The following is a 13315-nucleotide window of genomic DNA, read 5'->3' on the forward strand; positions in this document are numbered from 1 at the left end:
AAAATTATATAAATGAAACTTGTATGTTTTGGATACTTACTAAAACAATATATGAAAGTGGCCACTTTCATGAGTAAATCATATAAGTCTTATATGATTCACTATATGAAGTAGGCCACATCTGATGCAAGTCTTTTATAAGTTTTTTCTATTTCTTTTCCATATGGGTTGGGCATAATTCAAGATAATTGATTACTCTTTTTGGCAGATTTGATAGTGGTTAGTTTCCTGACTTGGATGGTGAAGCTTAATGTTAGTCTGCTTTATGCATTCCAAAACCAGTGTTGATGTGTGTTTGCTTTCATTATCCTTTGGGAACATTGAAATGTGTTGCAAACATCTAGCTGTTGATTTGTAGTAAAGTTAAATAATTTGAAGGTGGTCTTCCGTTTGAATATTCCGTCCATTTGTGTTATCTACAAGTACTACTGGTAGCATAACAGCACCAGAGTATTTTGCTACCACTATCATGGTTGACGGTTTAGTGTTCTTTGGTTTCAAAGTCTCACCTTTACTCCAAACACACCGCTTGTTATTGAGGCCAAATAGTTCAGTCTTTGTCTTGTCTGACCATAAAAATGTTCTCTAGAAAGCGTTTGGTTTGTCCACGTGGACAGATGCAAACTTCATTCAAGCTTGAAGGTGTGAGTTTTGAAGTAGGGGTGTCTTTCTTGATTGGCACCTTGGGTCCTTGTTCTTGTCTTTGTTTATGACAAAATGTACAATTTAAGAATCATACATTTTATTTTAAGCTATGTATCAGGGTCAGAGCCTGTCATAGGTTTTCAAAAAAGCATAAATCCAAAAATAATTGTGTGGATCATTAGCACAGTACACACCGAAAGGTATCGGAAAAGACTGCTGCTCCCACAGGTGGAGGTGCTGAAAAACAAAATGGGTGAACGGTTACTGTAGGTGTGAAAAACAAGTTCTGTGCTACCCTGTATGTGTTTGTGACGCATTGCATAGACCACAGTTTTCTATTTACTGCTATTTTTGTTGGTGATTTTTGGTTTGTGTGTTTGTTTTTTAATCTATTCACGAGGCCTCAGTGACCTCAAACAGACTGAAATAATCTGCCATTGTGACTGTTTGCATAATAAAACACGTTAAAGGTTTGGGACTGTAAAGTTATTCGCCAGTATTGGTCTCTAATCCATGATCATTTACAAAATGTTTTTTCATTTGTTTTTCCTTCAACTTTTGAGACCATATTTTTGTGCAATGCACCAGTGGATAAACTGAATTCCAATGACAGAAGACTCCTGTATATCCTTCTGGCCGCAAGTAAAAAGCCTCTTACGAGAAGATGGCTTAAGCCTGAACCACCAACGATAGAAGACTGGATACATTCTGTACAAGAGATCTATACGATGGAAAAAGTGTCATTTTCTCTTAAACTTCAGAGGGATACCTTCTATGGAATATGGTCTAAATGGACAGACTATGTTAAGCATATGAGGTGTGATTTTGTATATGATGTTACAACCCTGAGTACTACGTAAACCTACCTGCCCTGCTGCCTCCTAACCCTAGTTTTTTTTTTCTCTTCTTCTTTTCTTTTCTCTTCTTTTTCTGTCTTCTTTATTTTTCAATTACAAGTTAAAATGTGACAGCAAAGAAAGTGTAAAAAGGCAAACTACTGTTATGTTCAACAGCTGTCCCAATAAAAGAGATAATAACACAAAAAAACGTGTTAAAGGGTCCTGAAAGTTTGACAGGTATGCACAACAGAGTTCTAGCACATATATTGTTTTGTTTATTATTTTTGTTGTTCTTTTTTAGTGAAATCTGTTATTTGTGAGACACTTATAAAATGTGTATAAAACATTGATGATTTAAACAATAGAGTGTTTATTAGTCTTAAGATTGCTGTTTTGTTCGGGGTAAGGCAGGTAGTGGCTGTGGTTAAGGAGGCACTAAATCTCCAGAGGTTCATCATTACAATATTTCTTTAAGAGACAAAAACAAGTATGTGTGTGTGTGTGTGTGTGTTATCAGGAGGAGCTTTTCACTGCACATTATTAAAAGGTGGTGGTGGAGAAAGTTTAGTCTATCAAAAGCTTTCAGCATGAGCCCGTCTCAGCAGAGAATCAACTTCATCACAGGATTACTCTTAATGTCAGGTAATGATAACACCTCTATTTCCTACTTAAGTGTTCATACTTTATTTTCTAAACCTAAGCAGGTTTTCATCTGCAACAAATGTTTTTAATAATAATGATAAGCATGACTGTTATTATTTTAATTATTACTAATGTAAAGGTTTTATCTGTCAGGTTCAGGTTAAAATCAGTCTTACTGTGCAAATATATTTGTTTCTTTTCCCTTTTGTACATTTAGTTTATGTCACTGTGGTATGCTAGAATCACACTTTCTAAGTATAAGTACTGCAAAGACGTTTGTTTTTTTTACTGCTATAAATATTTTTTGTTATTTCATCTTCTAGTTGGCAACTGTCGTTATTGTTTAATGGCTTTTAATGAATAACATTTGATTTGACATTTGATGAATAACATTTGATTACAGCAGATCTCTTTCTAAAAGTGCTATAAATAAGTTCAATCATCCCCCCCCCCCCCCCCCCTTTATCTTATGTGCAATACCACTGATTTCCTTTCTGATCTGATAATACAGTAAAATTCAGGCAGCAATACTGATCCAATACCGATACTTTGAGCAAAAACTTGATGTGTTTGGATTAAAAATGAGAGTATTTCAAACTATACGTTTATAATGAATACAGGACATTAGACTCTTGTTCTTATTGTTTAAATATGAAGAATTATCATACAGTGTTAGTACATACATTTTAAAATATTCAGTTAAGAATCAAAACAAATCTGGCTGATTGAAAATGATAGAACTAAGTAACATTTTGTACATACACATTATTATGTCTTATGTATGAAATACGCCTATAAAAATCCATCATAAAGTCTACAATCAGAAGTGCCTAGTGTAACTCATAAACACACACCTGAAAGCAGATAAGCTGTAAACTGGAGAGGAAAAGTCATCTCACTAATTTAGAAGACGCTTATTTAGTTTAAGAAAAAAGTTTGTTGCGCTTTAAAAACCAAAAATTAAAAACTCCTCGGTGAAGCTAGGGCACTTATTGTTCATTGCTGAAAAAAGAGAATAGAATCATAAGGTTTCTTTTCAACACTGTAACCAAGCTGACAAACAGTCAGAGCTGCTGAATCAAGTTTTTCTTTAATCGAAACAACTAATGACTAAATGAATATTTTCACAAAATACATTTAAACCATCAGAGAATAAATTAGTCATCGCCATCTCACAGCTAATATTATGTACAGCTACTTGCACTACTACTGATATTTGTTTAGTACAATTCTCTCCAATGACCTTTCTGAATCATATCTACTGTATTTTTCCCACTATAAGCACACTTAAAATCCTTTAATTTTCTCAAAAAACGACAGTGCGCCGGTGTGCTTTATGTATGAATTCTGGTTGTGCTTACTGACCTGGAACCGATTTTATGTGGCACAGCGTTCAAAAAACTGTCAAAAATGTTTTAGTACGACTTTTGTAAGCTATGAAGCCGCACTGCTGATGGATTGTTGGAGCATTATGGCTACCGTAGTCAGGAGTCTCGCGGAGTAATCTGGGTCCAACAATCCATCCGCCTCGGGTCCCAAAGTCAAATCAACACTGCGGCATCAATGAGAGGTAAAAACTGTCTAAATTCTTTCATCTTTAATAAAATGATCAGCGTTGCTGCTTTACCAGATGTAACAATTACGTTTAACATCCAGGCATCCATGAAAATAGGATTTATTAAATTTAACAGAGATAGAAGTTAGCCGTAAGTTAGCTCGCTAGTTTCCACCTAAATATGATATAGCATGTTCTGACTGAGAGATTTCTGAAACAATTCAAACATACAGCTCTGCTATCACTTCCAACATAAATGAAGACAGAAAACTAAACAGCAGTGACGTTTGTAGGGTTACTGAAGTTGGGCTAGCTCATAGGTGTCAAACTCTGGCCCGCAGGCCAAATTTGGCCCGCAACCTAATTACATTTGGCCCGCGAAGCCATACCAAATTACTATTAGAGCTGGCCTACTGGTATTATACAGCTAATATATATATATTGTTTTGTGGAGGTAAACACAGACGACACGAGAGCTCTCGATAAACACTGCTCATTTATTACTCATCACCACAGAACTGAACACTTTCCCTCCAAAACACAGCAACAACACTTCCTGAGAACTGGGTGTGAGTGGAGCCCTCCAGTGGTCCACCACAGTTTAGTATTAAGCTTTGCTTGTTCCATATTCAGTTTTTCAGCAAAACGTTTTTGAGTCCATAAGAAAAGATTCATTCTTATATCTGGAGGAATAAATATATTTCAATAAATATTAACGTTAGCCTGCGACTTTGTTCCAGTTTTGAATTTTGGCCCACTGTGTATTTGAGTTTGACACCCCTGGGCTAGCTGGTATATAATGATGTGCTCCGTGATCGCTAGCAGCACAGCTATATTAGCATAGCATAGCATAAACAGTGAAGCTGGAGGATGAATGCTAATGCTTGTTTTGCTTAACAAGCGCCTTATAATTCGGTGCGCCTTATGTATAAAAACACAGACCCGTTCATCGACAGTGCGCCTTATAATCCGTGTGCCTTATGGTCAGAAAAATACAGTAATTAATAGATTTCAATTTATTGTGCTTGCTCCAAGGGGGTCATTATTTTAGGGGTTTTATCTTACAATATAAAGTGCCTTGAGGTGACCCTCTTGGTCACCCCATCTAAACTGACACTATAGGTAAAAATCCATAAAGGCAAAAACTCAAAAGCAAAGTTTATTCTTTGTGTTTTGTTGTTTTTATGAAATACATTTTCTCTGTGGTCAGTGTCTGTATGTTACAGTATACTGTCTTGTAAAAATGGCCACAGTGGCCCAACACACGAGTCCTTGCAGGCTGTCTTTGACCTCCAACCCTTCAGGCCAGCCGTGAACCTCAGCAATCCCACCATAGCCAACATCTCCTTCACTTTGTATGCTGTCCTCGGTGTGGTGAGTTTCCTTATTACCACTTTAAGAAATGCACCAAGACTTCTTAAGGAATTTCTCTAAAACCCCATATTATTATCATACCTATTCTTATTTAATGCTGTTTTAACTCGAATTGAGTGGTACCAGTCAACAACAGGTTTACTCATATTCACTGTATTTCAGAATGAGAAAACTCAGATGCTCACTACTTTCTTGTGGCTGAGACTGGTAAGTACTCAATAAATGTCAAACTTATAGTAAGTATAACCATGGACACTGTAAAAAGCTGCTCACATATTTAAATGTTACACTGGAGGTTTAAAATGAATGCATTACTTCTGTGGCAGTACTGGCACAATGAGTTCCTGGTCTGGGACCCCAAGGAGTGTGATGGTGTCACGAAGATTTCTCTACCTGTGAAGGAGCTCTGGTCTCCGGACATCATTGTTTATGAGTTGTAAGCACTTCAAATAAAACATTTTTTTAAATAATAACATTTATACATTTAATCAGCTCAGCAAAATGAACCTTTAAGCACAAAACCACACATGCATAGTTGCCATAAGTACAGAGTGATAAGCATGAAATGCTGATACAGATCTGAAAAAGATATTTTTGTGAACAGGCTTGGAATCAGCCAAAGATCCTGAAGTCCAGTTACAAAATACAAACCATGTCGATATTCTAAGATGTCATCTGCAGGTACATTATCGACCTTTTCATGCAGACATTTTAGCTTGTCACAGTGGAGGAACCACAGGTGTAATAAGGATGGATACAGACCTCTTATGGTCCTAGTATTGTGTGTACTTGATTACTGTAATTACTTACAGGGGCACTTATAAAACTATGGAGTTATAAATAATGACTGTACTTGTATTTAGTTCTATTTTTACTTTACACTGTCTCATACATATGTATCCACAGTGGGACTGATACAAATACGATCTCTCTTTTCTGTCATTGTTTTTGTTCAATATTATACTATTTCCTAATTTCCCCACCTCCCCCTGCCAGTGTGGATGACGACGTCTCCCAGGCATGTCCTTACGTCTACGTTAACCACACGGGTCACATCCGCTGGGACAGGATGCTGCGGCTCGTCTCATCCTGCAATCTGGAGATCTTCAGTTTTCCTTTTGATGTGCAAAACTGCACATTTACATTTGGCTCTTACATGCACACCAGTAAGAATGGGCTGCTTTCAGCTTTAATTCAGAGGGTTTAACAAAAAAATTGCATCAGCCGTTTTAGGAATTACAGCCAATTTTACACATAGTTCACATCTTCAGTGGCTAAATAATATTAATGGAACAAAGTAACATAATTTTAAACATAATAATTGTTTTTAATACTGGGATACAAATTCTCTGACTGCCTGAAGTGCAGAAGCCATCTAACCAAATACTGTTTCCTCCCTTTCCTCCCTGCTAGGGTTTTACTGAAGCCACCTTCAGTTGCTGTTTGTTTTTGGGTCTCTTTGGGTTGTAATAAATAAATAAAAAACATGTTTGTTTGGGTTGAGATTAGGTAACTGCTATGAGACTGACTCCAATTAATTTGAAGGACTATGTTTGAAAATGTCTGTATTTCCTAAAGGGTTAATTGAATACCTTTATTAAACCGCTTAAATGAAAGCCAAACATCTTCATTTCAATCACACAACTATCATACATTGTGTGCAAATTACAAAATTACTTTTGTATGTATACCTAACAGTGTATTGTGTTGCTGTGGTTGTCTTACATAGTACGGGATGTGAGGGTCAGTCCAGCTCTGCCTTTTAAGGAGATGTCTCTAAACTCAAAACGATACCTGGAAGCAAGTGGAGAGTGGGAGCTGGTGGACATACTGGGAAAGACCTCCATACTTAAATTTGGAATCGACGAATGGGACATCATCACCTTCTGGGTCAGAGAGCCACACTTTCACTGAATTTCCTACTTTTAAATAAAACAAATATAACAGACTGAAACTAATTTGGGCATCAGAGACTCCACAGCACAGCAACAATGGGACTGATGCTTACTTATTAATGCTATTTACCACTAGTGTCTGTATGGCAAATATACAATGTAAGCCAGCAGGTATAGTTTAGCTCAACACAGAGTGTGACATGTAGCTGAGTCTCTTATTATTAAGGTCAGAAGTTGTTTTTAAAACCATCCAAAAGGCTTTACTGCTTGACCACAGATTATCTGCAAGCCACTGCATCACTGTAGACCTTTAAAGTGATTTTTAGCTAACTGTTTCCTTTCTTACGTCTCCTATACAAACTTTTTGAACTGCAACAGGCAGATGGTTTTGTACATTCTCATCCCCAAACAGGAGTCGGTGAACAGATTTTAGAATTTAGCATTTACTAATTCAGTATCTATCAGTTTATAGAAACTAAAAAAGAACCAACAGAAAGTGAATGCAAAATTAAAAACTCACTTTTCTGAATACAGAAGTCACACCCTGTGAAGATGCATCTAAACTGCATGTGCTTTCTTGTTCACTAGGTGGTCGTAAAGCGGCGCCCAGTGCTCTACGTGGTCAACCTTCTGATCCCAAGCTCTTTCCTCATGCTCATTGACATCCTGTCCTTCTACCTGCCTCCCCATAACGTCGACCGTGCCTCCTTCAAAATGACCCTCATCCTGGGCTACACAGTCTTCCTGCTCATCATGAACGACCTGCTGCCAAGTACAGCAAATGGCACTCCCATCATAGGTGCATACTGTTATAAACCACCTTATTGATAAGTAGAAGAAAATGGTTGGAAGGCTTATAGGCCCCAAATTTAGCTGCCTGTTAAAAGTGCTGATAAACAACTCGGCCAACATCTTAAAAGTTAAATGTATGACTACTTTAATGTTTGTTCTTTGATTCTTCAATCTAGGTATCTATTTCTCAGTGTGTCTTGCCCTCATGGTTATCAGTCTACTGGAAACAGTCATCATTACAAATGTCCTCCACCATAACTCCTTGAAATATCGGGAGGTTCCAAAGTGGGTTAGGATTGTTGTGCTCAAACATATAGCAAACCTCATCTGCTACCGCTGGCCAGAAGATATCCAGCCACCTTCTACACCACAGAAGGATAAACCTGGAAACTCCAATGGCAGTTCTGGTCCTTGGATCATTCAACCAGCCAGCCGGGCACCTGACCAGCACCCAGTTAGTAACGGTAGCCAACCTACATAATACTCTGTCATTACTGCCAATGGCCAATTGGTGCTGAAAAATCTTGTGACCTTAAAAGTATTTGAGAAAACATACTGGCAGGCATCACTTGGTTCACTCAGATACAAAAAGGTTACATGGGCAAATGTTCTATTCTGTATTAAATTAAAAGATATCTGTGGTGTTAAATATATTATGGAGTGTTCTTTATTTGACTTTTTAATCTCCACTTTTCTGCCAGGTACATCTGCTCTGCCTGAACTGCAACAGATCTGTCAGTACCTTGCTGAACTTCGTGCCCACCTCGTCTCTCTGCAGAAGGAAAGCCAGCTGTTGGACCAGTGGTGCCATGTAGGATATGTCCTTGACTTCCTGCTGTTTCGTATCTATCTACTGATCATCAGCTGCTATGCTATGGTTATTGTCACAATGTGGTGCGTTTGGATCACTCAAACCTAAATGAATATTGATATGATCCAGGATGGGTGTCTTGTATAAACAATTAGAAAACGTGAATGCATGACAAGGACTGTATTTTTTTTCTCTAACATAAAGTATAATTTACTTGTAATTTTGAAACAGGCCAACTGATAAATACAGTGCAGTGGTTTTAGGACAGGGGCTGGTCATCATCACCATCATCTGCCACAGTAATAAATGAGTTAATCTTCCCTCAGAGCAACAAGGTCCTTTCTCTCACAGTCCAAACACATGCATGTTAGGTTAACGGGTGATTGTAAACTGGCTGTGCATTTGGGGATAGATCATATTGCTTAAAGTGGATGAATGTATGATTCGATGTGGTTTGAGCTTTGCATGATCAGTAAGATTTTCAAAGTGCTAATATATATATAGCATGCCTTTAGATTTATTGCTTTTTACCATTAATCATGTACAGCAGTAGCTTCTTTTATTAACCCTACCAGTTACAAATTTTTTAAAATTAACCCAAGATCTGATGACAGAAAACAGTAACATAATAACTGAAGTGAACTATAACAATGCAGTTTTCTTGTCTCTATGTGTGAAATCAGCTGAAGAAGAGTCGTGTGGTAATAAATTCTCAGACGCATTACATTTTTAATCCATTTTAAACACACACACGTATTTATTATTATTTTTATTTTGTCAAAGAAAGAAATTTTAATGAAAATAAAATCTTAATTAGTAATTCTGAAAATAAAAACAGTGATGCTTACCATTATTTTTTAAATCAAAGACACAAGTCACAGAGGAAAATCTACTTTAGAAAAAGTATGAACAATAAAGTAGGAAATGAAAATTTGTTGTTGTTACCTGATATTAACAATAAGCCAGCAATAAAGTTGATCCTGGGCTGAGATGGACTGACCCACAAAGCTTTTGATGGACTATTTATTCGCCATCACCACCTTTTAATAATATGCAGGATTTAAAAAAACGCCAAGGGGCTGCGAGACATTTATACAGCCGTATTTCGCACATTACTATGAAAGGCGGAAGAGGAAGTAATTCCTTTGAATGTAAACGATCCGAATGATATAGTTTCTTTCCACTGTTCCTGTTAATGATGAACTACATATTTACCCTAAATTACTAAAATATTGATATTTTATATGAGAATCAATTCTAGAACATAAATGACTGGTATCGGAGGAATCGATATTTCAGGATCAATCCGCACATCACCACTCACAACAATGGCTGAGTGTAATTGGAGTCATGTGCGGACTTATTTTACCTCCACAAACAGCTGAGACGTGGTTTGCGATAAAAGTGGCAAAAAAGTGCTCCAAGAGTGAGGTGTTGTGGCCATACTAGGGAGACATTCAAAAGGGCTGTTGAGGGGGGATGAATGCATTTTACAGGGTTTATTTATCGGATAAAATACGTTAAATGTCACCGTTATTATTGGCCGGCCCGGAAACAGCGGGGGTGTCCAAATTCAGAGGCTGCTTCCACCTGAGGACCCGGCCTTCGTGGTCTAAAGAAAGCCGGGTAGTACATCACGAGCTCCCTCGGTGGAGTGAAACTCTGCCGTCTGCTCCTTGCTATCTAAAATATAACCAGGCGCTGACGTAAACTCTCGACCGTCTCACACTTTGTTTAATTAGTTTTTTGTTTAACGTTTATTCAGCTGTGTGAAAACCCCGGAGGAACCCTCCCGAGGGATTAATAAAGTTAAATTTAATTTAATCTAATCTAATAACTTTAATCTCAGCCAAACCGATTTACTCACGAACAAATAAAACACTGAAAAAGCCAAACAATAACATATTTAAGTTATCAAAGTGACTTATATATCATGTTTAACCCGAGTAGTGAAAGGCCGCGGGGGTTTGAAGACGATGTGTCGGTCGGCTCAGATATTTGAAGTTTACACAGCTACATGCTCACCTGAAAATATGTTAAAAGCTTTTTTGCGACCCAGAAAGAGAAAAAAGAGTAATATTAAAACTAAGTAGCTGCCGTCATTGTTGGAAACTGGAATTGGCTGGGCCGCGCTATGAATTCTGCGATATGGTTTTTCAATTCTGTTGCCCGGGTGGAAAATCGGGAGAAATTCGGGAGAATGGTGGCTCCGGGAGATTTTCGGGAGGGGGACTGAAATTCGGGATTCTCCTGGAAAAATCGGGAGGGTTGGCATGTATGGTTGTGGCAACATCACTAACCGTGTCAAACACCTCAGAGTAAATCATATCACAGAATATGACGAGCGTATGTTGAGGCGAACTGAAGAGTGGGAGAGGGACAGGTGCTGCTAGGGCGAGACAGACGTCTCTCAGGGAGTCCTTTAGTGCTGCAGGCAGGCAAGGTGTTCAAATAGCGCACAACTTCAGTTTTTTATTTCTATATGATGAACCCTGCATTATTAAGTGATAAGAACAAGTAATCTGATGTCCTGTAATCATTATGACGCTATTATTATTATACAATAAATAAAATAAGTTTTCTACAAAGTATCGGATCAGTATCGTCGATACCACCCTGAATATTACTTGTTATCGGATCGGAAAGGAAATCAGTGGTATCGCACATCACTACCGGAAAGGGTTACAAAGGCATTTCTTTGTGACTTTGGGACTTGAACTGACCGACCTACTAAAATTACTCCAAGGCTACGTCCACACGTACATGGGTATTTTTGAAAATGGAATTGTTTTAAAAAGAAAATCCTGTTGAGCCGTGCAGTTTTGAAAAAATATCTCCGTCCACATGTAAACGCTATAAACTAAATGGTGAGCAATCACAAGTCTAGAAAGACCCAAACGCATAGAAAAATATGCATTTGGGTGCAAAATACCCGTGCACGTGTGGACGTAGCCCATCGACGTTTCATCCAGGGGGTCACAAAAGAACTGGAAATAAAAACCTAAAGGCTTCACTTTAGGTTTACCAGGGCAATTGTTCCACAGACGATGCCATCTCTCATCTCCTCCACACATCACTCACTCACTTGGACACTAGAAGGGGGAATTATGTTAAAATGCTCTTCATAGACTACAGCTCTGCATTTAACACCATAATTCCCTCCACACTCACCACCAAGCTGGAGCATCTGGGACTCAGCTCATCTATGTGTCAGTGGATCTCCAACTTCCTAACTGGCAGACCACAGGCAGTAAGGATGGGCGGACATGTCTCAGCCTCCACCACTCTCAGCACTGGAGCCCCCCAGGGGTGTGTTCTGAGCCCCCTGCTGTACTCTTTGTACACATATGACTGTGTGGCCACTACCAGCTCCACCACCATCATCAAGTTTGCTGACGACACCGTCGTGGTGGGCCTGATCTCTGATAACAACGAGACGGCCTACCTGAAGGAGATTAGGAATCTGGAGAACTGGTGCCAGAGGAACAACCTCCTTCTAAACGTCAGTAAGACAAAGGAGCTCATAGTGGACTTCAGCACTAAGCAGGAGAGGAACTACCAGACCCCCGTCATCAACGAGTGCCCAGTGGAGAGAGTGGACAGCTTCAAATACCTCGGAGTTCACATCACGCAGGACCTGTCATGGTCCTGTCACATCAACACCGTGGTGAAAAAGGCCCGTCAGCGTCTCTACCACCTCAGACGCTTGAGAGACTTCCAACTGCCCTCCAAGGTGCTCAGGAACTTTTACTCGTGCACCATAGAGAGCATCCTGGCGGGAAACATCTTAACCTGGTTCGGGAACAGCACCATGCAGGACAGACGAGCTCTACAGAGGGTTGTGCGGTCAGCTGAGCGCACCATCCGCTCCGAGCTCCCTGACCTGCACTCAATCTACAGCAGGCGGTGCTGGACCAAGGCCAGGAAGATCGTGAAGGACCTCAGCCATCCCAACAACAGACTGTTCTCTCTGTTGAGGTCAGGAAAGCGATTCCGCTCCCTGAAGACCAACACAGAGAGACTGAGGAGGAGCTTCTTCCCGCAGGTGATACGGTCTCTCAATCACACCACCACACAGTACTGACCCACACATATGGTTCTTACACACACTGGACATTCTGGACATTGTTTTCACTTCATCACTTAAATCACTTTAAGCATATTTGCACTGCACAAGACATAATGTGGATTGCACAACACTGGTCACTATATTCTTCATTTCCGGTTAATACTTGTACAGCTGCTGTTATTGTGTATATATTTATTTATATTTATATTTCTTCATACATTCTTATATAGTTCTATATTGTGTATTTTGTTGTACAGTTATTTTATTTTCAACTTTAATTTATATATTTTATCTTATTCTTTCCCAGTTAAATTTACCATCCATCCATCCATCCATCCATCATCCGCTTTGTCCGGGGCCGGGTCGCGGGGGCAGCAGCCTAAGCAAAGAGGCCCAGACCTCCCTCTCCCCAGCCACCTCCTCCAGCTTATCCGGGGGAATACCAAGGCGTTCCCAGGCCAGCCGAGAGATATAATCTCTCCAGCGTGTCCTGGGTCTGCCCCGGGGCCTCCTCCCGGTGGGACATGCCTGGAACACCTCACCCAGGAGGCGCCCAGGGGGCATCCTTGTCAGATGCCCGAACCACCTCAGCTGGCTCCTTTCGATGTGGAGCAGCAGCTGCTCTACTCTGAGCCCCTCCCGGATGGCCGAACTTCTCACCCTATCTCTAAGGGAGAGGCCAGCCACCCTTCG

The 13315-nt window shown here is 39.5% G+C and overlaps 1 protein-coding gene across 1 annotated transcript; it reads left to right on the top strand.

The window, feature by feature from the left end:
* Positions 1–2071: 2071 nt before the first annotated feature.
* LOC146558851 (5-hydroxytryptamine receptor 3A-like) lies at positions 2072–8661 on the top strand. The gene is made up of 9 exons (XM_085245921.1): positions 2072–2126; positions 4892–5055; positions 5218–5262; positions 5382–5491; positions 6052–6221; positions 6785–6945; positions 7539–7749; positions 7919–8206; positions 8444–8661. Exons 1-9 carry the CDS (start codon positions 2072–2074, stop codon positions 8659–8661), a joined length of 1422 nt encoding a protein of 473 aa, XP_085102047.1.
* Positions 8662–13315: the final 4654 nt, after the last annotated feature.

Source organism: Mchenga conophoros, linkage group LG15 (assembly GCF_057382185.1).
Source record: "Mchenga conophoros isolate Kocher_MC1m ecotype Shallow Benthic linkage group LG15, M_conophoros_male_GT1.1, whole genome shotgun sequence".
Lineage (NCBI taxonomy): Eukaryota > Metazoa > Chordata > Actinopteri > Cichliformes > Cichlidae > Mchenga > Mchenga conophoros.

Excerpts from the sequence above, each read along its gene's own strand:
- LOC146558851 (XM_085245921.1), top strand. The coding sequence starts at position 2,072 with ATGAGCCCGTCTCAGCAGAGAATCAACTTCATCACAGGATTACTCTTA. Across the intron at positions 6,222-6,784 it reads TGGCTCTTACATGCACACCA|TACGGGATGTGAGGGTCAGT; the intron begins GTAAGAATGGGC and ends TGTCTTACATAG. Across the intron at positions 8,207-8,443 it reads CCAGCACCCAGTTAGTAACG|GTACATCTGCTCTGCCTGAA; the intron begins GTAGCCAACCTA and ends CTTTTCTGCCAG.